At 46.8% G+C, this 22,747-nt stretch overlaps 2 protein-coding genes across 5 annotated transcripts in view; one reads left to right on the forward strand and one right to left on the reverse strand.

Annotated features, from left to right (window-relative positions):
* Nucleotides 1-1,230: 1,230 nt before the first annotated feature.
* Nucleotides 1,231-22,503, reverse strand: Ube2d4 (ubiquitin conjugating enzyme E2 D4 (putative)). Of its 4 annotated transcripts, none has more exons than XM_036200992.1 (7): nt 22,381-22,503; nt 19,414-19,477; nt 14,062-14,093; nt 13,886-13,963; nt 8,150-8,255; nt 6,311-6,404; nt 1,231-2,148 (listed from the first exon to the last, which is right to left on the reverse strand). In XM_036200992.1, exons 1-7 carry the CDS (start codon nt 22,402-22,404, stop codon nt 2,103-2,105), a joined length of 444 nt encoding a protein of 147 aa, XP_036056885.1. In that variant the 5' UTR covers nt 22,405-22,503; the 3' UTR covers nt 1,231-2,102. The 4 variants fall into 4 exon arrangements, with proteins under 4 accessions (XP_036056885.1, XP_036056884.1, XP_036056882.1 ...); XM_036200989.1 differs by lacking the exon at nt 1,231-2,148 and adding an exon at nt 7,725-7,833 and having other exon boundaries at nt 6,341-6,404; nt 22,381-22,480; XM_036200990.1 differs by lacking the exon at nt 1,231-2,148 and adding an exon at nt 7,765-7,833 and having other exon boundaries at nt 6,384-6,404; nt 22,381-22,480.
* The window catches only part of LOC118592182 (up-regulator of cell proliferation), a 51,398-nt gene continuing 50,885 nt past the window's right edge, over nt 22,235-22,747 (forward strand). Inside the window, exon 1 of the mRNA XM_036200984.1 lies at nt 22,235-22,744. The gene's annotated coding sequence lies outside the window, so the exon portion shown is untranslated. The remainder of the gene's footprint in view (nt 22,745-22,747) is intronic.

A 22,747-nucleotide genomic window follows, 5' to 3' on the forward strand; every position in this document is an offset into this window, starting at 1 on the left:
TGGCAGGTATGAGCTCATTTTGTTTGCAGTCAGTTAGTAATTTGCACTGGTAACATCAGAGGGCCAACTTTACTTTTGCTACTACTCATTCCCCAGCAGAGGACGGGCTTGGCGACACTCTAGATGTAGAAATATTTCCTTGGAGTTATAAACGACTAAGCTTGAACAACTAAAATGTAGATGCTCATAGCTCTCACACCATGTTGGGCCAGGACATTGCTGTCTGCCTGTCTCTGATGTGAAACTATGTCCCTTTCCTGGCTGGATTATCATCTACAAAGTGCTGTGTTCCGCTGAGCTGAAGAACCTAACTTCACACAGCACACGGTGTTGCAGCTTGTGAGAGAGAATGCGGTAACAGCCTTGCAGAACACTTCAGAAACAGAAATTTAAAGAGCAACTCTCAACAGGGTGAGAAGCAAGGAATCAAGTCTAAGAGCCCCAAAGACTGCGAGATCCTAAATGACAGCAAATGCAGGACTTCCCTCGAATGGTGGGAATGAGTTCAGAATCCTGTTCTCACTGGCATTGGTTGACTTCTTTTCCATTTTAGAGTCTTATGTGGCTGAGGCTGGCCTTGGACCTCTTTACTTCACTTCCCCACCATGCCTGCCTACTTATTTTCAGAGCAAACCAGTCTCCCTTGGCTGATCCTCAAGGGTTAGATCAGCACTTCTTCCTCCTTGCCCTCATAGGCCTCACCTGGTCTTGGGGTGGCACAGTTTTTCTCTTCTCTCCCTGTCTGGTTCACCAACCATTACTCCCTGGGAACAGACCAGCTTTATAGCCAATTCAGAAGATTAAGTTAAGGCTAGGTGTCATGGATACCTGTTATCTCTCAGAGCTTAGGAGACCTGGGAGAATAGATAGATCTCTAGCTTTGAGCCAGTCTGGACTATACTGTGAGAGCTCATCTACCCAAAACAAAACAACCCCCTAACACAAAGTGCCTGCTAGAGAAACTCCTTAGCTCTCCTCCCACTTTGAAGACCTTTCTAAGAGCTTCTTTCTTAGGTAGCTGTGGTGGCAGATGCTAATAAGCCCAACTTTCAGAAGACTGAGACAGGAGGAACCAGAATTCAAGTCCAGCTTGAGCTATGTAACACAACTCTCTTCAAAAAAACACATTCCACCCACACTGATGCCGCACTCAAAGCCCCGGATGTAAGAGCAAACCTTGCTCTGTCAGAAAGCCCAGAGGAAGCCAAGCACTTACAGCCTAATCAAATCTCTGGAGAACCTGTTAAGTTTATTCTGAAAGGAGAAAAAAAGTGTCAATTGTCATTCATAGTTCTGAGGGGATTTCATTTTTATTTGTATTTAAAGCCCCTCTCCTTCCTTATGTCCCCATCTGTGAATGGCTTATACTTGAACTTCATGTTACGTTCCCAGTGGGGAAAGCCTCACCACATACGAAAGCACAACCCCCAATCTCTCCATGTCGACAATGTCATCTTCCTTCTTGGGGTGTTACACGCTTTGCATAACCTGATGTTTCCCAGCTGCTGACTAGTGTGAGGAGAGAAATGCAGCATACAGCACTACAGAGGATGGTGGTGGGAGAGAGCAGCACTTTCCCGATGCTGCTCCCATTCCCAGGAGCCTCCAGGATGCACTCGGACTCCTGAGGACATGGTTCTGTGGCCCACAGACAGTATGAAGAAGGCCCACTCTGCCCTGGGCCCTCAGGACTGCACTGTGTTCTAAGGGCAAAGGGTATGTGGTTAGGAAACAGACTGGGCCCCCGTATAGTGCCATAGTGACCAGTGCACCATTTGAGGACAAGTAGGGGAGGCATGCATGGCTTGATTCCCCAGAGACAAGCAGAAAAGCTGGGCACAGACCAACTCTAGTGTAACCAGGAAGACTGCAGATCATAACGATGGTTGCTGATTTGGCATCAAAGGTGTGATACTATCAAGGCCACAATGGCTGAGAGTGGCACCACCAACACGCTGCAGCCAGAGAGTGCAAGGTCGACATGAGTGTGAATGGAGGATGTTCTGTGAGTGCCTTAGCCAACAGCTCAGAGCTTCACAGGAAGGCCACTCTGCCTGGCAAGCTTCTCTTGGACACTGTCTCCCATGGAGCCTTCGAGGCACTTACATAGCATATTTCTGCGTCCACTCTCTTGCTAGTCTGTTGTATCTGGAAGAAAAAGCAGATGGAGCGACACCCTCACTTGGAATGTTATTCTTTCAATGTGGAGTAGAGAACGTAAAGCTGTGCTGGGCAGGCATGGGGACTGATGGGGTAACTGTTAGCTTGGTGTTTCCTGTCGCTCCTCCCTAACTGCCTGTGGTGGACCATGCACTAATGCAAACCTCATCTTTTCTCCCCTATGCCCTTCAGTATGAATGCAAGATGTGGCGAGAGTTCAGCTTGGAATATTCCAGCTGTCTGGCACACAAACTCTAGAACACTGGCATAGTCTGTGAATCCACATGACCCCTGTAGCTGGATCACCTCTCTGTGAATGACTTATCACATCCCTTGACTGTTTACCAAGAAACATAAAACACTATCTGCTTTGTGGGGCTGAGGGGAGGACTGGACAAGCCTGTGTAAATCTCACAGGTCACACCTGGTATCTAGGGGGGCTCTGTAGGTATGTGCATTTGCCTTCATGTTGTAGTGAGAACTGAAGCCATACATACAACAGTAAACTAGAAATGTGTAATTAGAGGATACTGAAAAAAAACTTTGTTTTATCTAAAATAGCTCCCACTAAATATTAAAATAAATACAGCTTCAGGGCTTCAGAGATAGCTCAGAAGTTAAGAACACTGATTGCTCTTCCAGGGGTCCTGAGTTCAATTCCCAGCAACCACATGGTGGCTCACAACCATCTGTAATGAGATCTGGCACCCTCTTCTGGCCTGCAGGCACACATGCAGACAGAACACTGTATACATTAAAATACATCTTAAAAAAATAAACAAACAAATAAATAAACACAGCTTCAGCTAGGCATGGTGGTGCGATACAATCCCAGCACTCAAGAGACAGAAGTAGGTAGATCTCCGAGTTCAAGGCCAGACAGGGTTACTCAGTGAGACCCTGTCTCAAACTTAACACCAACAAAACAAACAAGTAAAACATTAAAATCCAGTCAGTTCAAACTCACTTTGACTGGTACTGGGAAACTTCATTAAGGAAAACAGATTTATAAAGGCTTCAAGAAAAAAAATATTGAAAAAAACCCTTTCTATCCTAATCTCTTCAGACAAGACTAACTGATGAGCTAAGACTTACTAATATTTTTGTTTATTTAGTTTGCTTTTTTGAGACATAGTTTCTCTTTGTAGCCCTGGCTGTACTGGACTCATTCTGTAGACCAGGCTGGCCTTGAACTCACAGAGATCTACCTGCCTCTGTCTCCTGAGTGCTGAGATTAAAGATGTGCACCACTACTGCCCAGCTTTTTTGCTATTTTTTAAAAATTAATTTATTGGTGCTGGCATAACTGGATGTCAATGTATAGAAGGCTGCAAATAGATCCATATCTGTCACCATGCACAAAACTCAAATCCAAGTGGATCAAAGACCTCAACATAAATCCAGTTATACTGAACCTGATAGAAGAGAAAGTAGGAAGTACACTTGAATGCATTGGCACAGGAGATCACTTCCTAAATGTAACACCAGCAGCACAAACACTGAGCACAACAATTAATAAATGGGACCTCTTGAAACTGAGAAGCTTTTGCAGGGCAAAAGACATGGTCAATGAGATAAAAAGACAGCCTATAGAATGGGAAAAGACCTTCACCATCCTCACATCTGACAGAGGACTGATCTCCACAGTATATAAAGAACTCAAGAAATTCAACATCAAAATACTGAACAATCCAATTAAAAAATGGGCTAAAGAGCTAAACAGAGAATTCTCAAAAGAAGTATCACAAATGGCTGAAAGACATTTAAAGAAATGCTCAACATCCTTAATTATCAGAGAAATGCAAATCAAAACGACTCTGAGATACCATCTTACACCTGTCAGAATGGCTATGATCAAAAACACTAAGGACAGTCTATGTTGGAGAGGATGCGAAGCAAGGGGAACACTCTTCCACTGTTGATGGGAGTGCAAACTTGTACAACCACTGTGGAAATCAGTATGGTGGTTTCTCAGAAAATTGGGAGTCAACCTACCTCAAGACCCAGCCATACCACTCTTGGTTATATACCCAAGGAATGATCAATCATACCACAAAGATACATCCTTAACTATGTTCATAGCAGCATTATTCATAATAGCCAGCACCTGGAAACAACTTAGGTGCCTGTCAAATAAAGAATGAAGAAAATGTGGTACATATACACAATGGAGTACTACTCAGCAGAGAAAAACAATGACAGCATGAAATTTGCAAGCAAATGGATGGAACTAGAAAACAAAAATCATCCAGGGCTGGAGACATGGCTCAGAGGTTAAGAGCACTGGCTGCTCTTCTAGAAGTCCTGAGTTCAATTCCCAGCAACCACATGGTGGCTCACAACCATCTGTAATGAGATCTGACGCCCTCTTCTGTATACATAACAAATAAATAAATCTTTAAAAAAAACAAAAATCATCCTAAGTGAGATAACCTAAACCCAGAAGGACAATCACTGTATGTATTCACTCATAACTGGATTCTAGATATAAAGCAAAGAACAATCAGACTGCAACCCACAAAACCAGGGAGGCTATATAGCAAGGGGGACCCTAGGATGACTGTGGTTTATAATAAGTTTTGGTTTTACTCAATTACTGCGCAAGCCTCAATGAAACATTCCACAATTAGGATAAGAATTTATACTGTACAGGGGCTGGAGAAATGGCTCAGAGGTTGAGAGCACCGACTGCTCTTCCAGAGGACCTGAGTTCAATTCCCAGCACCCACATGGTGGTTCACAACCATCTGTAATGAGATCTGGTGCCCTCTTCTGGCCCGCAGGCATACATGCAGACAGAACACTGTCTACATAATAAAAAAAAAAAAATAATAAAATAAATAAATAAATAAATAAATCTTTTTTAAAAAAGAATTTATACTGTATCAAGCTGATAATAGAAAAATAAAGGTGAAATCTTCACTGTTGTAAAAAATAAAAATAAAAAATAAATAAAAGCAGGAGTGCTAAAAAAATAAATAAAAATTAATTTAGGCTGGGCAGTGGTGGCGCATGCCTGTAATCCCAGCACTCGGGAGGCTGAGGCAGGCAGATCTCTGTGAGTTCGAGGCCAGCCTGGTCTACAAATTGAGATACAGGACAGCCTCCAAAGCTAGAGAGAAACCCTGTCTCGAAAAAAACAAAACAAAAAATTAATATTTCATGTGTGTTGGTGTTTTGCCTGCGTGTCTTGTGTGAAGGTGCCAGATCCTCTGGAACTGGAGTTACAGACAGTTGTGAGCTGCCATGTGGGTGCTGGAAATTGAAACTCTGTGTCGAAAAACCAAAACCAAATCAGACAAATAAACCACAGAGCACTGGCTACTCTTTCTAGAGGACCCAGGTTCAATTCCCAGCACCTCCATGGCAGCTCACAGCCCTCTGGAACTCCAGTTCCAGGGCAGCCAATGCTATCTTCTTGCCTCTGTGGGCACCACATATGCATGTGGTGCAGAGACATGTATACAGGCAAAATACCCACACACATAAAATTTTAAAAAAGAGAAAAAAAAAAAAAAAAGAAGTTGGGGCTCTAGTGCCACACACTGGGCTGTGCTGTCAGTAGGTCTGCCACACTTGACCCTGCTCAGAGACTGACGCATGCTAGTGATGCCTGCATATGCTCTAGTGCCTGGCCAAGGGAGGGAGTCTTAGGATTCTGGGTCTGGAAATTAGTGTGTAAACAGCTGGCAGTGAGGGCTGCGTCTGCTGATCACACAGCCACACACTTTGCATGTCTAATCTTCACCAGCAAACTAACCTTGGCAGTGCCGCCCACCTTGACTGGTTCAGCCTCCTCATTCTGGGCATTTCCAAGCAGATAACCCCCTTATTTTCTGTCAGAAACCTTCTAATTTAATTCAGAATTTTCTCGTTATATTCTTCAGTCCTTTGCTGGCTGACCACTGACTTAGCTGTCCTCAGGTCAGGGCTTGACACTATTTTAGGATTGGGCAGTGGTAGCTGGTGAGCTATCCAGGAGGGCAAAGTGCTTTTATTCCTTCTCCCTCTGAGTCAAAGGATGTGTCAGGAAGAGCCAGGAGGCTGTGCCCAGGGCACACCACTGCATACATGGGCTTGGCTTGGGCAGGAAGATGTCCGTGGGAACCTGGATAGCCGCACACAAAGCCAACCCAAAGAGGACGCATACTTCTCTCTGTCGGCCTTGTAGGTGTGGGCTATTTCTGGCACCAGCGGGTCATCAGGGTTGGGGTCGCAGAGCAGAGAGCAGATGGACAAGAGAACTAGAAGAAAAGAAAGGGTCAGTCAGCAGAGGCCATGAGCCTGGGTCACCTGTGGGTCCAGTGAAGCTCCTCCACTGCACTGTCTCCCTCAACACTCCAGTGGAATGTTCAAGTCACGATACCTGCTGTTAAAACACCAGCACGATGCGCACCACAGTGTAGCGCCAGCACACTGGTCTAGGACACCTCCCTCCTCTTTGTGGTCCTGGCCTTTACCTCCCTACTTCCTGGAAGCCCCGAAGTCTTAGCTCTCGCACTCTCCCCAAACCCCCAGGCTGTGCCCATACCACATATCTGTGGTGCCCCAGAAGTCTTTGTTTACAAGTAAGAAGACGGATTCAGAATACTCAAGTTAGAGTGAGATCTGAACCAGGAGTGCAAAGCCAATGCATCTTCCTGCTTCCGTGCTCTCCTGTGTTGGAGACAGCGCCAAAGGCCTTGAACAAAAGAAGTCATTTACCAGGGCTTGCCAAGGAGCAGGTGAAACTGTGAGAGCTGTATTTGTGCTTTGCCTTAAATCTACCATGACTCAAAACAAACTTACTTCAGTGAGTCTGAAGTCCTGACAACAGTTTCCTACAGGTAAAGCTACCTATGGGAAGGGTGGGTTCCTTTAATGAAGAGACTCAGTTCCAATGTTCTGAAAGCCTGCCACTTGAGGCTGTGGACCTCTCTCCATCCACTCAGGGCTGCCTGTCCTTTCTCAAGTGCCCCTTGCTGAACTTTCCTCTCCGCCCTCTTTTCTGACTCCTTGCCTAAGAGGCCACCGGCCCTGGGGGCTGGCAGACTCTGGTGGCTGCGAAGGCTGCCTACCTGAGGTACAACCCAGAGAAGAGACATTTTGACGGAATGTTGGCCCGTTTCCTAGATGCATTAGTCGGACAGAGTATACTGTGACCCTGCCCAGGACAGAGGTAGTGGCTCTGTCCTGGACTACCATATCCACCTCTGCAGGCCTTTTCTAGCCTTCCAAAGGCCACCCTGCCAGTTGTCCCACAAAGTCTGGTGCCTCTCCCAATGCCCAAAGCTCTGCCATTTGCTTTGCCTTATGTCCCACTTACATGGGGGCCATGGCTTTTGTTGTCCCACCTACCCATACCCATCTCAATCTTAGTTCAGGAGCACCTATACTTCTATGTAGCCTAGTTTAGATTAGATTGCTTTGTTTTTTTGAGACAGGATTTCATTGTATAGTCCTAGCTGTCCTGTAGACCAGGCTGGCCTTGAACTCACAGAGATCTGCCTGTCTCTGCCTCCCAAGTGCTGGGATCAGAGGTGCGTCACCACCCCCAGCTAAACTGAACTCTTAATCTCACTCACTGCAAGCTCATTATCACTTGTTTTGGGGAAGGGAGAATGCCTTAACAGACGCTTGAGATCAGCTCCTGTGTCTGTCCTCTCAGAGACGACTCAGTCTGTGTTGGTCCTCCTTGGATCAATGAAGGAAGGAAGAGAAAAGTTGAATATCTGCCTTTTGACTTTTAGGTGAAAAATGCAAGTTGTCTTCTTGAACCCCTTTGGCAGTTTTGAGCATCACATGGCAACCGATGCTGAGAACTACTAGGACATAGGTGCTGTGCTTTACATGCTGTCTCCTTACAGGGTGGAGAGCCAGGTGGCACAGGGTGGGGCAGGGCTCTGTGATCTGGGGAAGCCGTCTGTTCCTCCCGAGCTTCCATGTACACTAGCCAGCAAAGGGGTAAAAGTACATGAGACGGACATGCTGAGAACATGTCAGTCTCTACCTTTGGACACAGTCAATGCTGGGGACCACTGTGACCTCAGGATGTCCAGGCAGATGCTGCCATTGCTGTTGATATTGGGGTGATAGATTTTGGTAGTGAAAGCAACCTGTGAAAATAAGATATTCAGTCAGATAAGCCACAAGGAAATCTGGAAACGATCCAAGTGAAGAGTAGCTTCTGCTGAGCTGCCAGCAGTGCACATACCCCAGCTCCTAGGGGGCCTAGGCGGGCACCCCAGGAGAAGCACTGTTAGTATTCTGACCAATTTCCAAGGGGTTAGGATTCTGACTTGCTCTCAGGCTCAAATGGGTAGGGCCTGGAGACCTATCCCCCCACATGCTGGTGATACTTGCCAGCCCATTTCATTGCCTGACTCACTTGTGGGCAGGGGCAGCACACTCCTATGCTGGGATAATATAACAATAGTAATCTTAAATCTTTATAAAATGCCATGTACTTCACTTTTTATATTGTAAGAAGACATTTGAGAGATCTTGAACCTTTTCTTGGGAGCAATTTTTAGGAAGTGATTCAGGATATAAATACCAGTTATACATACCTTTTAACACAAACCTAAAATTCTGCTAGGACTCAAGGGTATGAGTCTACTTCTATGTTTTGCAGATACCCACTATCTGCTCTTCTACAATATGGAGTTCAGTATTGATTGATAATACTAATTTATCTGAAACTTTTATTTCCTTTATAAGACCCACTTCACAGAGGTCAAACAAGCTCCAGGCAAATGAGTTTTCAGTTTCCTCACCCGTCTGTTCCTGAGGATGGCATTTCTCTCCCTCCTGGTCTCCTTTCCCAATTACTAAAACCATGGGCCAAGAGGTTCCGAATAAATTCATACATTTTAACTCTTGTCTCTAGTCTGTGTCTGTTTCAGTGGGCTTCCTTCTGGATGACTGACATATCCAGGCATTGGCTACTGACTTCAACCCGTGAGACGCCATGGTGCTGCTAAGGGCTGATGTGGACCAGTCCAGCCAAACGTAATTATTTCCTGTCTCTACAGTTAGGCCAGATGACCATATGCCTGGGTTCCCTTCTTATCTTTAACTAGCTAGAGTCCTGACCACCTGCGCCCCATTTCTGCTTGAAGCAGCTATGGAGAATATGTCATCCTGTGCTCCCTGTTCCCAGGACAGGCTGGAGGGCTAGGTTAAGGATGAGATCCCTGCCGGGCGGTGGTGGCACAGACCATTAATCCCAGCACTTGGGAGGGAGGCAGAGGCAGGCAGATCTCTGTGAGTTCCAGGCCAGCTTGGGCTATGGAGTGAGTTCCAGGAAAGGTGCAAAGCTACACAGAGAAACCCTGTCTCGAAAAACAAACAAACAAACAAAAGGATGGAACCCCTGACACAGAGTCCACCAAGAGGGTCTTTTTCCCTTTCTCGGAGTTGGGCTGCACTCTGACTCACAAGCCCCTTTTCTCCTGTTTTCAGCCTTGGGATCTTCCCCTGTCACTCTTCTTTGCCTTCTAAGGAGACAGTTTAAGAAATAATTATTTCTATATAAGTCATTCAGGATTGTAGTCTGGCTGTACTCAGGGATCAGAGGCTATAGGGCATTAAAAATGGTGGTGGATTCAGATATCACTGCCAACGGCTTAGAGAATATCTCTCCTTACTCAGGATCTATTCAGGCTTAAGAATGTGAACCTCCCTGTCCTTGCTAACTTCATTGGGCTGTGACCAAATGGGAAACCTGTATATTCAGATTTAATTTATATATGGTTTCAAAGTTAATTTAATTTATACTTTTAACAGATTTAGTTCCCCCAGTCATCAAACACCTGTAGAGATCTGAGAATATGACATTTAATACAAAAGCTTTTGATGATAGACATGTCAGCTTCTGGCAGCATCCTGTATCTCCTCCAAGAAGATGGATGGCCGCAGAAGAACTTCCACCTGGAAGCTCATGGCAAGGCTGGCCATACAGCAAAAAGCTGAGATCCTGTCCAGACTGTGAATAAGAGGAGCATAGGGATTGATTGTCCTCTCTGCCAAGACAAGTAGAATGACCTCCCCAGATTTCTACTCCATAGGAAAAAAATCTGTCAGATCTTCTGCACTTATCAGCTGATCAAGTGCTGCCTTTGGGGCTTCTGTTCCCTCAATGACCATGGACAGACTTGGGATTGCTGCCTAGGTAGCTGGGAAGCTGTCTTACTTCTTAAATTTATCCTTCTCAGATCTGACGATATTTGATGACAAGGCTATCAGTTTAACTGCCCTAATCCCAAGATTACAAGCACCTTGGTAGCTCATTAATAAGTTTCCTGTTATAAGACAGGTATGCCTCATTCACAGACTTCATGGTACAGGATAGACCGGTTTCAGATATAACTCCAGAGGTTCAAAGTTTTAATATTGATAAATGCAGCTTTGATAAACTGATAAAACATTGACTACAAAGAGTTCTTAAGTACCTTAAATGAATTTTTAACCCTTTTGCTATGATAAAAATCTATTTCAGCTGTCTTACAGATACTACAGGCTCCTGGGAAAAGTTTTGCTACTATATTAAGAAATCAGGCCTGATGAAAACTACGTCTCCAGAGCCCATTTTTGACCTTACCAATTTTTTTTAGCATATTTTGCAGTTTCCTTCCTCCTGCCTGGGCCAAGGGGCTCCCCAGATACGCCATCCCCCACAGCAGCTGGCACCAGCTCTGAGGATGCCAGCTGGGATGGACGCACCCCACCTCCAGAGAAATGGTTCCTGTACTCCTAAAGAACACATCATCTCTCAATTCACTGCCAGTGCCACCTCTCCAGGCTCAGGCGGGCACCTCCCAGTAACGGGAACCTGGTTTTCCAAGATGTCCCAATAAAGGGGCATATTCATTCGCTCCCATGTCTCACTCATTCACCCTTGCCTCTTCTGTACAACCAGGGCACTTCTCTGTTCCATTTTTTCTGGCAGTTATCACTCTTCCCAAGGCTAGCCCAGCTCATAAGGCCAATGTTACTAACCTATTTTTTCTCCTAACTTCCAGGAACAGACACCTGAGATCTTCATGCCTGAGTTCTCCATGATGACAGCCAACAATGCTTCTCCACTCCCGCCTCCCGCTGCACCTGACTCCCGGCTCCCCCTCCCCACTTCACCCCTTGTCAGCTTGAAGCAGTCTTGGGAATTCAGCGCCCTTGTTCCCCCATTTGCTATCCATAACTCATCTTTTTTTTTTTTTTTTTTTTTTTTTGAGCTGAGGATTGAACCCAGGGCCTTGCACTTGCTAGGCAAGCACTCTACCACTGAGCTAAATCCCCAACCCCATAACTCATCTTTTTATAATAATCAAAATGGAAGAATATTAATATTCTGATCCGCCCCTTGGAAACCAATGTTAGTATTCTGACCCACTCCTTGGGGCCACCCTGTCCTCATGTAAAAGCCTCATTTTAAGGAAAAACCCTTCCCCTTCCTCTCTCTCTTCTGCCTTTCCTCCCATGAGGTGTGCACCTTTGACCTCCTCTGTAGGGAAAGGGGCTAAAGAAACCCACCCTGACCCTGGAGCCCAGAACCAGGGAAAGAAACACAGCCTGGGTTTGGGACGTGAGCCAGAGAAATGAACACTTTATCCCCAAATCCAGAACCAAGTAAACATGCCCTGACTCTGAAACCAGTGCCAAAGAAACACTCTTGGTCCCTGGAATCAGAGTCAGTGAAAGAAATATGACCTGGCCTTAGAATTAGTGTCAAAAGTATAAGTAAGGCCAGTGAAAGAAACACAGTTTGGCTCTGAAATCAGGACCATCTCTACCCCTGGCCAACTGACTTGTGAAACCAACCAATCATAGAGCAGGAAAGTAGCACCCTGGCCCTCGGGCCCACAACCAGGGAAAGAAAAACAGCCTGGGTTTGGGACCTGAGCCAGAGAAATGAACACTTTATCCCCAAACCCAGAACCAAGGAAACGTGCCCTGACTCTGAAACCAGTGCCAAGTAACCCTCTTGGTCCCTAGAATCAGAGTCAGTGAAAGAAATGTGCCCTGGCCTTAGAAGTAGTGTCCCATAGTGCACAGAAGAACCTTGCTGGGACGTCCCACAGTGGACTGAGCAAGGGGGAGCTGAACAGAAGAACCTTGCTGGGACGTCCTATAGTGGACTGAGCAAGGGGGAGCTGAACAGAAGAACCTTGCTGGGACGTCCCATAGTGGACTGAGCAAGGGGGAGCTGAACAGAAGAACCTTGCTGAAATGTCCCTCAGTGGATAGAGCAAGGGAGAGCTGAAAAAGTAACTTTTCTCATTTTTGTAGGGTTTCCCCCTTTTGCAGAGTGAAACAAAAGAACATCTTAGGCCGGAGAAGCAGAGCTCTGCTGGGAAGCCCCCTTAAGTGGAGACTGAGCAAAGCTCAGCTGCAGCGGCTCTGCAGGAAAGGGGCAGGATTACTAGATCCTGCGGGGAGACCATCCCCTACCACACCAGGTATAGCCTGACTCCTGAACAGTCAGGATACCCTTCCTGTCTGTCCCAGCAGCTCCAGCCTGACTCTCCCGACCAGTCAGGGTAACTTCCCGTCCAGGGCAGAGCTGTCCTAAGCGGCTCCAGGAATCCGGGACACCTCACCCTCCAGGGCTGCTGTCTCACTGCAGCTCCAGCCATCTCCTGACTCCCCAAGTGGTCAGGATACTTCTCTCCCAGAACTGCAAAACTTACACCCTCTCTCTCTTCCTCTCTCTTCTCTCTTTCTCTCTGTCTCTCTATTATAATAAACCATTTCCGTGTGGATGTAGTGACTGGGCCGTGAATGAATGTCCACTGCCACTGCCATGCCTGCATGATATGTCCCGCCCACTGCTGCATTTGCCCAGCGTGCCCACCATGTTTCCCTGCACGCTGGGATACCTGCCTGGGTCAGCCCATTTCCTGCTGGATTCTCATTTTGAACATGGGGACTGATGCCAACTTTCCTAAGCACTGTGCTGTGAAGAATAACAAGCAGGGTTGTAGAACCCCCAAACCCAAATATCTGCGCTAAAACCAGCTTAATTATGGTTATGTCGAGGAAGCAGTCCCAGGAGAAACAGCCAGATAAAATTCACTCTCACTCTTTGCTTAGCTACTTTACTTTAGTCTGGGTGACTGGGATGAAAAAGAATTTGTTTGTTTATCAAGAAAAAGTGTTACTATGTGGCTCTGGCTGTCCTGGAACTCACTCTATAGACCAGGCTGGCCTTGAACTCAGATATCTGCCTGCCTTTGCAACAGAGTGCTGGGATTAAAGGCATGTACCACCACCACCACCTGGCTGTAGGGCATTTTCTTGATCCATGATTGGTGCAGGAAGACCCAGCTCACTGTGGATGGTGCCATCCTGGGCCCTGGCTTCTATAGGAAAACAGGCTAGCAAGTCACGAGAAGCCAGGCCAGTAAGTAGCACTCCTCCATAGTCTCTGCACATGTCCCGTTTCCAGGTTCCTGCTTGAGTTTCTTCCCTGACATTCCTTGCTGATGGAGTATAACCTAAGAGTTGTAAGATGAAATGAACCTTTTCTTCTCCCAGGTGATTGGTCATGACATTTTATTACGGCAAGAGAGACCCTAAGACAAGGACTAATCGTGAATATCTGCAGTTTAATGTCCCAGCAGGTTGTAACCACTGATCTGGAATGGAATCGCATTGGAAGAGGTACAATTACAGCTCTTTACCTGTGACATAGAGGGTCATTATAAGCTGTCCTTTTATCAAAACATTATGAGAGTTGGCAGCTCACCTTTGGGGGCTTGAACGGATAATCTGTAGGGAAGTGGATGGTCAGGAAAAAAACACCTCCTTGGTAAGGACTGTCGTTCTGGAAGGCCAAGGCAGAGGAAGAAATCAGTGCCTGCAGGAATCATGAAGTACAAGAAACAAACTAAAGTCGTGCGTGCCCGCAGCAGCACTACTTACCGGGCCCATGATGGTGGCCTGCCAGTGGAACACTGCAAGGCAAAAGAGAAGGCATGGAAGGGACTCCTCAGTGAAGGTGTCTGTTCTACTAAGAGGGTGCTGCTAAGCTCAGTGCACAAGGTCCACACAGAACCGCCTCATTTCTGACACTGACTACAAGTTTGGGGCTTTGAAAAGCGCTCTCTCTCTCTCTCTCTCTTTCTCTCAGACAGGGTTTCTCTGTGTAGTCCTGGCTGTCCTCATTCTGTAGATCATGCTGGCCTAGAACTCACAGAGGTCCATCTGCCTCTGCCTCCCCAGTGCTGGGATTAAAGGCGTGCGCCATTGCCACCTGGCTGAAAAGCACTCTCAAGCTCCATAACTCACCAGGACTCCCAGGGATCCCTGGAAGCTGCTACTGGATCCAGGGTTATAGTTACTGAAGTGACATAGATCCAAATTAAATTTCCTGGACACAGTCACTGCCCATCGGGAATGCTTACCAGGTCAGCAATGTAAGGCTCCACCATGACATGACTGATGAGCATCTCTCAGAGACCGGGCTCAAAGATCTCAGATCTTGTTTGCTTAAGACTAATTCTTTTTTTTTTTCCTTTCAAGATTTATTTTTATTTGATGTGTATGGGCATTTTGCCTGCATGTATGTATGTGTGCCATGTATGTGCCTGGTACTGAGAAGGCTGTAACAGTGTTGGATCCTCTGGAACTGGAGTTGAAGACAGTTGCGGATGCAACATGGGTGTTGGGAACTGGAATCAGGCTGTCTGAAAGAGCAGCAAGTGCTCTTAACTGGTGAGCCCTTTCTCTAGCCTCATGACTAATTAACTGCACAGGTATAACTACAATCCAGTGCTCTCTTTGCAAGAATTACATCATAGCTAGTCTTTTGCCAATCTATATGTTACTGTTGACAATCTTTTCTGTTCCCTAGTTTTTCCCTTGATTCATTTTGAAGCCCTTTTGGAGATTTTTTCTCAGGCTGTGGGGCCTCTTGGTCCCTCACCTCATGCCCACAGTGGCCCAGCCAGTGTTCTGAGGACCCGATGACAAGTCAAGACAGAGCCTGCCTGTTCTTCTCAAGTTCCTGCTCTTCAGCAGCCAGACTTTGTTACCAACCCTCCTGTTCTCTCCAGGACCTTGGGCTGTCTTCACTGCTCTGCCTGTGCCCAGAGCAGCTCCTGTGTGTGTGCTCGTCAAGGCTGCCCTGAATGCCCCAAATAGCCACATCCAAGGCTGCAGATCACCTCAGGGCAGTGGACTCCAGAGGCTCTGTAGAAGCTGTCTTCTCACTCATGGGGTGGGGGGATGGGCTTCTGAGTTTTTAGAGGTCTTCTTCTCAAGAGGATTCATCTCATATAAATCCATGACAGGTACTGAAGGTGGGCAAGGTCTAAGGCCTGGACCTGTCCTGGTTTTCCCGTCATTTGTTGGTCCATGGCAGCAGGACAAGGACAACACTCATGTTTTGAACACAAGGACTAAAGAGAAGCTTCTGAAACTTTTTCCTTGGCTGCAGAAAGGCAGCCAAGCAGCTCACAGATCTTCCTCAATATTTCAATCAAATGCTCACTTATAGTTGCCTGAGCTAGTGAAATATCACTTCTTTAAAGCATTTTAAACCATTGTTGTTGTGTGTGGTGCCACAGTGCACATACAGAGGTCAGACGATGACTCTGTGGAGTCCCCTCCTTCCTTTCATCTCTGAGTTCTGGGGACTGAACTCAGGTCATCAGATGTGAGCAGCAAATGCCTCCACCTGCTGAGTCACTCTGGCTTGAAAGTATCACTTCTCTTGCTTTTGACTGCTTTTTTGTTTGTTTGTTTTTGTTTTTGTTTTTCCGATTTTTTGAGACAGGGTTTCTCTGTAGCTTTGGAGGCTGTCCTGGAACTCACTCTGTAGCCCAGGCTGGCCTAGAACTCACAGAGATCCACCTGCCTCTGCCTCCCGAGTGCTGGGATTACAGGCGTGCGCCACCACCACCCGGCCTGCTTTTGACTGTTTTAATTCCATCTCATGCTAATTATCTGGTTCTTAAATTCTTATTTATTCTTATTGTGTATATGATGTCTGTGTAGGGCTGCTCATGTGCCATGGTGTGCATGTGGAAGTCAGAGGACAGTATTCTGTGGGGTCAGTTCTCTCCTTCCACTTTTACATGCACTCTGGGGATCAATTCAGGTTGCCAGGTTTGCAAGGCACACACTTTTACCCATCAGCTATCTCAATGGTACTAGGATTACAGGTATGTACTTCAGTGTTGGTATGTGTATCAAACACAGATCCTTATGTACTGACTGAATCAACTCTCCAGTCCTAAAAAAAGTTCTTATAAAGTAATAGTAAAACATACATAACATAAAAATAATCATTTACAAGAGGCTCAAAATTTAAGGCTACCTATATGGTCTAAAAAAAAAATTATGGGGCCAGGGAGATGACAGAGAGAGAGAGAGAGAGAGAGAGAGAGAGAGAGAGAGAGAGAGAAATGTGTGTGTGTAGATAGGTGCATCTTAGGGGCTAGGTAGTTAACCAGCCAGTCAAGCCAAAAAGGTGAGTTCCAGGTTCAGTGAAAGACCCTGTCTCAAAAAATAAGATGAAGGGGCTGGAGAAACAGACTGGTGTTAAGAGCAGTGGGTGCTCTTCCAGAGCACCCAGGTGCAATTCCCAGCACCCACATGGCAGCTCACAACTGCTTATAACTCCAGTTCCAGGGTAGCTAATGTCCTCTTCTGGTTTTTGAACTGTTGTGAATAGACATACATGCAAATAAAATAATAAAGTATATATAAAATAATAAAATAATTAAAAAATAAAGTGGGAAACATCTCTGGCCCCCACATGCACACACCTACACAATTTGTATAAATAGCTTTGTGTGCATGGGATTTACTTATTTACTTATTTGATTTTTCAAGACAGGGTTTCTCTGTGTAGCCCTGGTTGTCTTGGAATTTACTCTATAGACCAGGGTGGCCTTGAACTCAGAGATCTACCTGCCTCTGCCTCCTGAGTGCTGGGATTAAAGGCATGTGCCACCACTGCCTAGCTTTGTGTCTTAAGCTTTGAAACAAAGTTTACTATGTAACCCAGGCTAGCCTGGAACTTGAATTTCTTAGTTCAACCTTCCGAGTGCTTGAATTACTGGTATACATCACTATGCCTGACCATTATACAACTTTTAATTGTATAATCCAGTGGCATTATATGCATTAATATTCTTTTTTTTTTAAGGTTTATTTATTATATATAGTGTTCTGTCTGCATGTATCACTGCCCGCCAGAAGAGGGCACCAGATCTTGTTATAGATGGTTAATGAGCCACTGTGTGGTTGCTGGGGATTGAACTCAGGACCTCTGGAAGAGCAGTCAGTGTTCTTAACCTCTGAGCCATCTCTCCAGCTTGTATTAACATTCTTTTTGTAAGATTTACTTTAATTTTCTGTGTGATTGTTTTGCCTGGATATATGTATGAGTACCATGTGCGGCGTCTGTTGCCTGCAGAGCCCAGAAGAGGCTGGACTTGGAGTTCGGGGTGGCTGTGAGCCATCATGTGAGTGCTGGGAATCCAACCGGGTCCACACTCTATCCATTCACCTGACAGGCTGGCACTGGGGCTGCATTAGCTACTGTCCACATCGCTGCAACAGAACACCTGAGAAAAGCAACCTAAGGAGGGAGGGGCTTGCTGTAGCCCACAGTTCTGGGGTTCAGTCCATTATGGCAGAGAAGTCACAGCAGCAGGCGCTCCAGGCAGCCTCCACAGTCAGGAAGCACAGAGAGACCAATGCTGATGCTTAGCTAGCTTTCTTCTCATTTATTCTAGGACTCCCACCCATGGCATGGTAACCCCCACATTTAGGGTAGATCTTCTCACCTCAATCTAATCTAGAATTTCTTCCAGGGAAGGCTGAGGTTTGTTTCTATAGAGATCTAATCCGGATTAGCTATCATAGGTTGTCCCCACTGGATTAGACCCCACTCTTCAATGCTTTGCTGTATGGAAGATTCCACCCTTCCTTACAGTCTTCCGTCACTGTACAGTTATTGTGACCTCGGTCACCGTACAGTGAGGAGGACTGTCCAGAGCCCCAACAGCCCACAAGTTAAAGTGAGATGTGAGCAGAACAAGGGCTTGGAAACCTTCATGGTGGGTGACTCAGCCTCCAGGCAGCCTGCTGTAATGGGTAGCAGAGGTCTGGCCAGAGCTGCTTCTCTAGTCTGCTTATGGAGGAGCACAGAGGTGGAGAACAGTTCCTCATGCTCTCTCCTCTTGGCAGAGGTGTGTGGCAGCTACCACAGCCCTTGCCAGTCTCCTGCCAGCATGCTCACAGGGACAATCCTCTTCAACCGGCCAGAGACCATTGTACTAGGAGCCCATGTCTGAACTGGGACAACCTGTCTTCCTTATGACTCAGTAAAAAAGAATGACTTCTGACCCTGCAGGCTCCATTTGGAATGTAACCTGACCAGTCACACTGCGGTGAGCTCATGAGCCCCCAGAAAAAGCAACTCCAGCAGTAGCTTACAGATAGATCTTCACTGCTTAGCCTGCCCACTTTATTGAGTTCTAAAACTTTTCCCTTCCTTCCTTTCTTTTTTTTATTTTTTTGGTTTTTCAAGACAGGGTTTCTCTGTGTAGTTTTGGTGCCTGTCCTAGATCTCGCTCTGTAGACCAGGCTGGCCTCGAACTCACAGAGATCCACTTGGTTCTGCCGCCCGAATGCTGGGATCAAAGACGTGCACCACCACCACCCGGCCCTTCCTTCCTTTCTGTGTTTTTGAATACTGGCCAAAATCCCAAGCGTGCTTGAACTGCCTCTTCTCTGGACTTTCTCACCATGTTTCTGAAGAGCCGTTTCCAACTTCATACAGAGGCTGAGCTCCCCTGCTGACCACACCTTTCATGAACTCTAACGTAATAGGCAACTATTTCTCTCCTCCAAATCTCCTCCTTACAACTGGTGACAGTTACAGCTCGGCTGTCCTGCTGTTATTGTTCTCAAATTCTAATAAAGGGATAATGTCCTTGAGCTTCAAAAACAACAAAACAAACAAACGGAAAACAAAGAAAACAAAGAGAAGAAAGAGTGGTCCGCACTAGACAAGGGGGCACACACTTACAGCCCCAGCAATCTGGAAGATAGGACAGATAAATTAACAGTCTGAGGTCAATCTGGGCTGCAATGATGTATTCCAGGCCAGCTTCAAAAAGCAATTGTAAGCATGTGAAAGAAAACAATTAGATTTCTTAAAAACTGCTCAGCTGAGGAGAGTGGGAACGAAGTCTGGTCCTTGACAACACTGGAGGCTTTGGTTGCAAGCCTTCTGAAATCTTCTGGAAAAGTACTTACAGTCATCACCTACAGGTCCTGCAGAACACTGAGCAGGAGGATCCCTCTGTAAGTCAGTCAGTTCCTAGAATACAAGAGAGGAGTTGGGTTGCTATATGGCTAGGGAGCTGCCTTTATACACTGGTCGTCTAGCTATGACTAATTCTGCTGGCGTGAGTCCTTCAGAGACAGTTGGAAGGAAGGCCAGGCAGGAGCCTACTTATAGACGTGGATACAAAATGGTAAAGAGTTCATAGTGACGGACTAGGGAGATGGCTCAGCACCAGAAGACCAGAGTTCTGACCCCAGCACCCACTTCAAGGGGCTTATAACTATCATAACTCTAACTCCAGGGGATCCAACACCCTCTTCTGGCCTCCAAGGGCATCCTTACACACGTGGCATAGACATACACAAAGATACACAGACATAGGAACAAAGTAAAAATATAGAGTTCAAGGTGAGCAACAGTTTGTATATAGGAACCAAAGAAAGATCAAACTGAGATCCAGATGACATCTTTTGGAGTTCCTGGCTACAACTTGTGAAGCCACCTATGATGGCTAACCTTGGTTGTCAATTTGACTATATCTGGAATCAATTAAAATGCAAGCAGCTGGACACACCCGTGAGAGATTTTCTTGACTGGATGATGTGAGGTGGGAAGACCCATGCTGGCCACACCATCTGGTGGCAGCCCACATGAAAGGACATGGGAGAAGAAGGCTTTTACTGTTTTCCTGCTTGACCTCACTCTTGCTGGCAAGCTCATCTATCCTGCAATCCTTTGCTGGTGGTAAAACCTACTTCTGTGGGATTCCAAGAGACTGAAGACCAGCTGAGACATCCAGCCTGGTGATTAAAACCACCACCAGATTCTTCACTTTTCCACACGGAGACAGTCACTGTTGGACTAGCCAGACCACAGCTGTAAGTCACTCTACTGAGTCCCATGGATATGTTCCCATCCTACAGTTCTGCTCCTCTAGAAAGCCCCGGCTAACACACCAGAGAGGGGAACGCCACACTGTGAGCCTAGCCAGTCCAGCAGCTATCAAACTGTCTAAAAGCACATCCTGCTATCACCATGGTGGAGTCAAGCCCTAGAGACCAGAGAGAAAAAACAGGAGGGAGTGCCTAATATTAGAATGCCCATTCTCATGAGTCTACCAAGGAATTCTAATAGACTTTGGACATTTTGAAATGACCTCTGTTTTGTCTTCTTGGATGTCTGTCTAGAACCCTAAGATGTTATTCTGGCTCATGCCTGATCTTGGGGAACAGAATCATCTTCTCTGCCCAAAGGGCTCTAGTTTCATCTCTCCCTCATGTTTCTTTCCAGGCACCAGTCAAGAATTTCCTTTCCTCACTACATCTGACAGCTGTACAATGGGACCATGAGTGTACTTCAGGGTCCCCCAGACAGGGCCACTGGAAAGGTAACCCAACTGCCACACCTGATGACCCCAATCAGTTCAAAGAAGCCAGCTAGACTGTCATTAACCCTAATAATAGTTGGGGTTAATTCTTCAGGAGGGGGAAATGAGAGCAGGAGATAGCACTGGTTACTCTTACAGAGGATACAGGTTTGATTCCCAGCACCCAAATGGTTCATACTGTTCATACTCCAGTTCCTGGGGATCAGATGTCCTTCTGTCCTTCCTTCCTTCTTTCCTTCCTTCCTCTCTCTCTCCCTCTCTCTTTTCTTTTTGGTTTTTCGAGACAGGGTTTCTCCGTGTAGTTTTGGTGCCTATCCTGGATCTTGCTCTGTAGACCAGGTGGGCCTCCAACTCACAGAGATCTGCCTGGCTTTGCCTCCCAAGTGCTGGGATTAAAGGTTCAGCTTTTCTTTTTTTAAAGATTTATTTATTTATTTATTTATTTATTTATTATTTATACAGTGTTTTGCAAGCAAAACACCAATACACATAAACTAAAAATAAATACATCTTTTGTTTGGTTGGGTTTTTGTTTGTTTTTCTAGACAGGGTTTCTCTCTGAAGCCCTGGCTGTCCTGGATCTCGCTCTGTAGACCAGTATGGTCTCAAACGTACAGAGATCCACCTGCCTCTGCCTCCCGAGTGCTGGGGCCTGGCAAGGTAAATACATCTTTTTAAAAAAGGGTTGTATTTTTGGTTGTGAGCCTAGCCTTTAACAGCTGAGCCATCTCTCCGGGCGGTGGTGGCACACGCCTTTAATCCCAGCACTTGGGAGGCAGAGGCAGGCGGATCTCTGAGAGTTCGAGGCCAGCCTGGGCTACAGAGTGAGTTCCAGGAAAGGCGCAAAGCTACACAGAGAAACCCTGTCTAGAGAGGGAAAAAAAAAAGGGTTGTAAATATTAATTTGCAGTATAGAAAATTAGAACTTTTAATGCTATGTGAAAATGTGCATCACAAAGTACCGCACATTTATTCCCAGTTCTCTGGAGGTAGAGGCAACTCTGTGAGTTCAAGGTTGGCCTGGTCGACAGAGCGAGTTCCAGGCTTGTTAGGACTGCATAGAGACGCTGTCTCGAAAAACAAACCAAACCAGAATTACAACAAAATTTTTTTCAGGAACAGGAAAAGAACGAAAAGTAGAGATGTTAGATTGTTTACAAATGATAACGGGTGGTGAGAGGGAACAGAACGGGGTTTTATTTTATTTTTCTGCGATGCATTTCCCAAATTCTAGGTTACTGGATGAAGACAAGACTGTCGTTACCTACAGCGGCTCATCCTCACTGGCCAGTGACCGCGTTAGGCATTCCCACGCCTCCCTAAACGCCAGCCCGCAGCTGCGCGCGCACGTGACACGGTCGCGTGACCCCGCCCCCGCGCGCCGCCCGCTCGGCGCACGCACCCACCTCCCGAAGCCGCGCCGGCGGCGGTTCCGCCTCGCGCGGGGCAGGCGTCTACGCGCCCCGCCGCGCCTCAGCTGCGGGTTTCTAGTCGCTGCGGCAGCCCGCGGAGTGGAAGGGCGGGAGGATCCCGTGTCCGCCACTCTTACCTTCTGGATCCGTTTCAGCGCCATGCTCCCGCTGCTCGGGCCCGGCCGGCCCCGCGGGGCTGCCTGAGGCGGCCGCCTGGGCCGCAGCGCTGCACGCCGGGAGCGGCGGTCTGCGCGTGCGCGCCGCGGGGCACTGTGGGGCGCTTGTGGTCCGCGCCGCGGGCCCGCGCCTGAGAACTCGCTGGCGCACGGTCAGTTACTCGGCCACTGTCACCGGGCCCCGTGGCGCTGGTGTCTGCTAGGCGAGGGCTTAGGCACCGGGACGTGCCTGACACCGCAGGTGCCACACGCAATGCTCTCTGCCCCCGCCTGGGCTCCTCCCCAGGCTGTCACATAACTCCTGAGCTTAGTGGTTCTCAGCTCTGTA

The sequence above is a fragment of the Onychomys torridus genome, chromosome 10 (genome assembly GCF_903995425.1).
Source record: "Onychomys torridus chromosome 10, mOncTor1.1, whole genome shotgun sequence".
Classification (NCBI taxonomy): domain Eukaryota; kingdom Metazoa; phylum Chordata; class Mammalia; order Rodentia; family Cricetidae; genus Onychomys; species Onychomys torridus.

Coding starts and splice junctions, on each gene's coding strand:
- Ube2d4 (XM_036200992.1), bottom strand. CDS start 22,404: ATGGCGCTGAAACGGATCCAGAAG. Junction 13,964..14,061: donor AGGCCACCATCATGGGCCCG/GTAAGTAGTGCT, acceptor TTGGCCTTCCAG/AACGACAGTCCTTACCAAGG. Junction 8,256..13,885: donor ATCCGTTCAAGCCCCCAAAG/GTGAGCTGCCAA, acceptor TTATTTTCACAG/GTTGCTTTCACTACCAAAAT.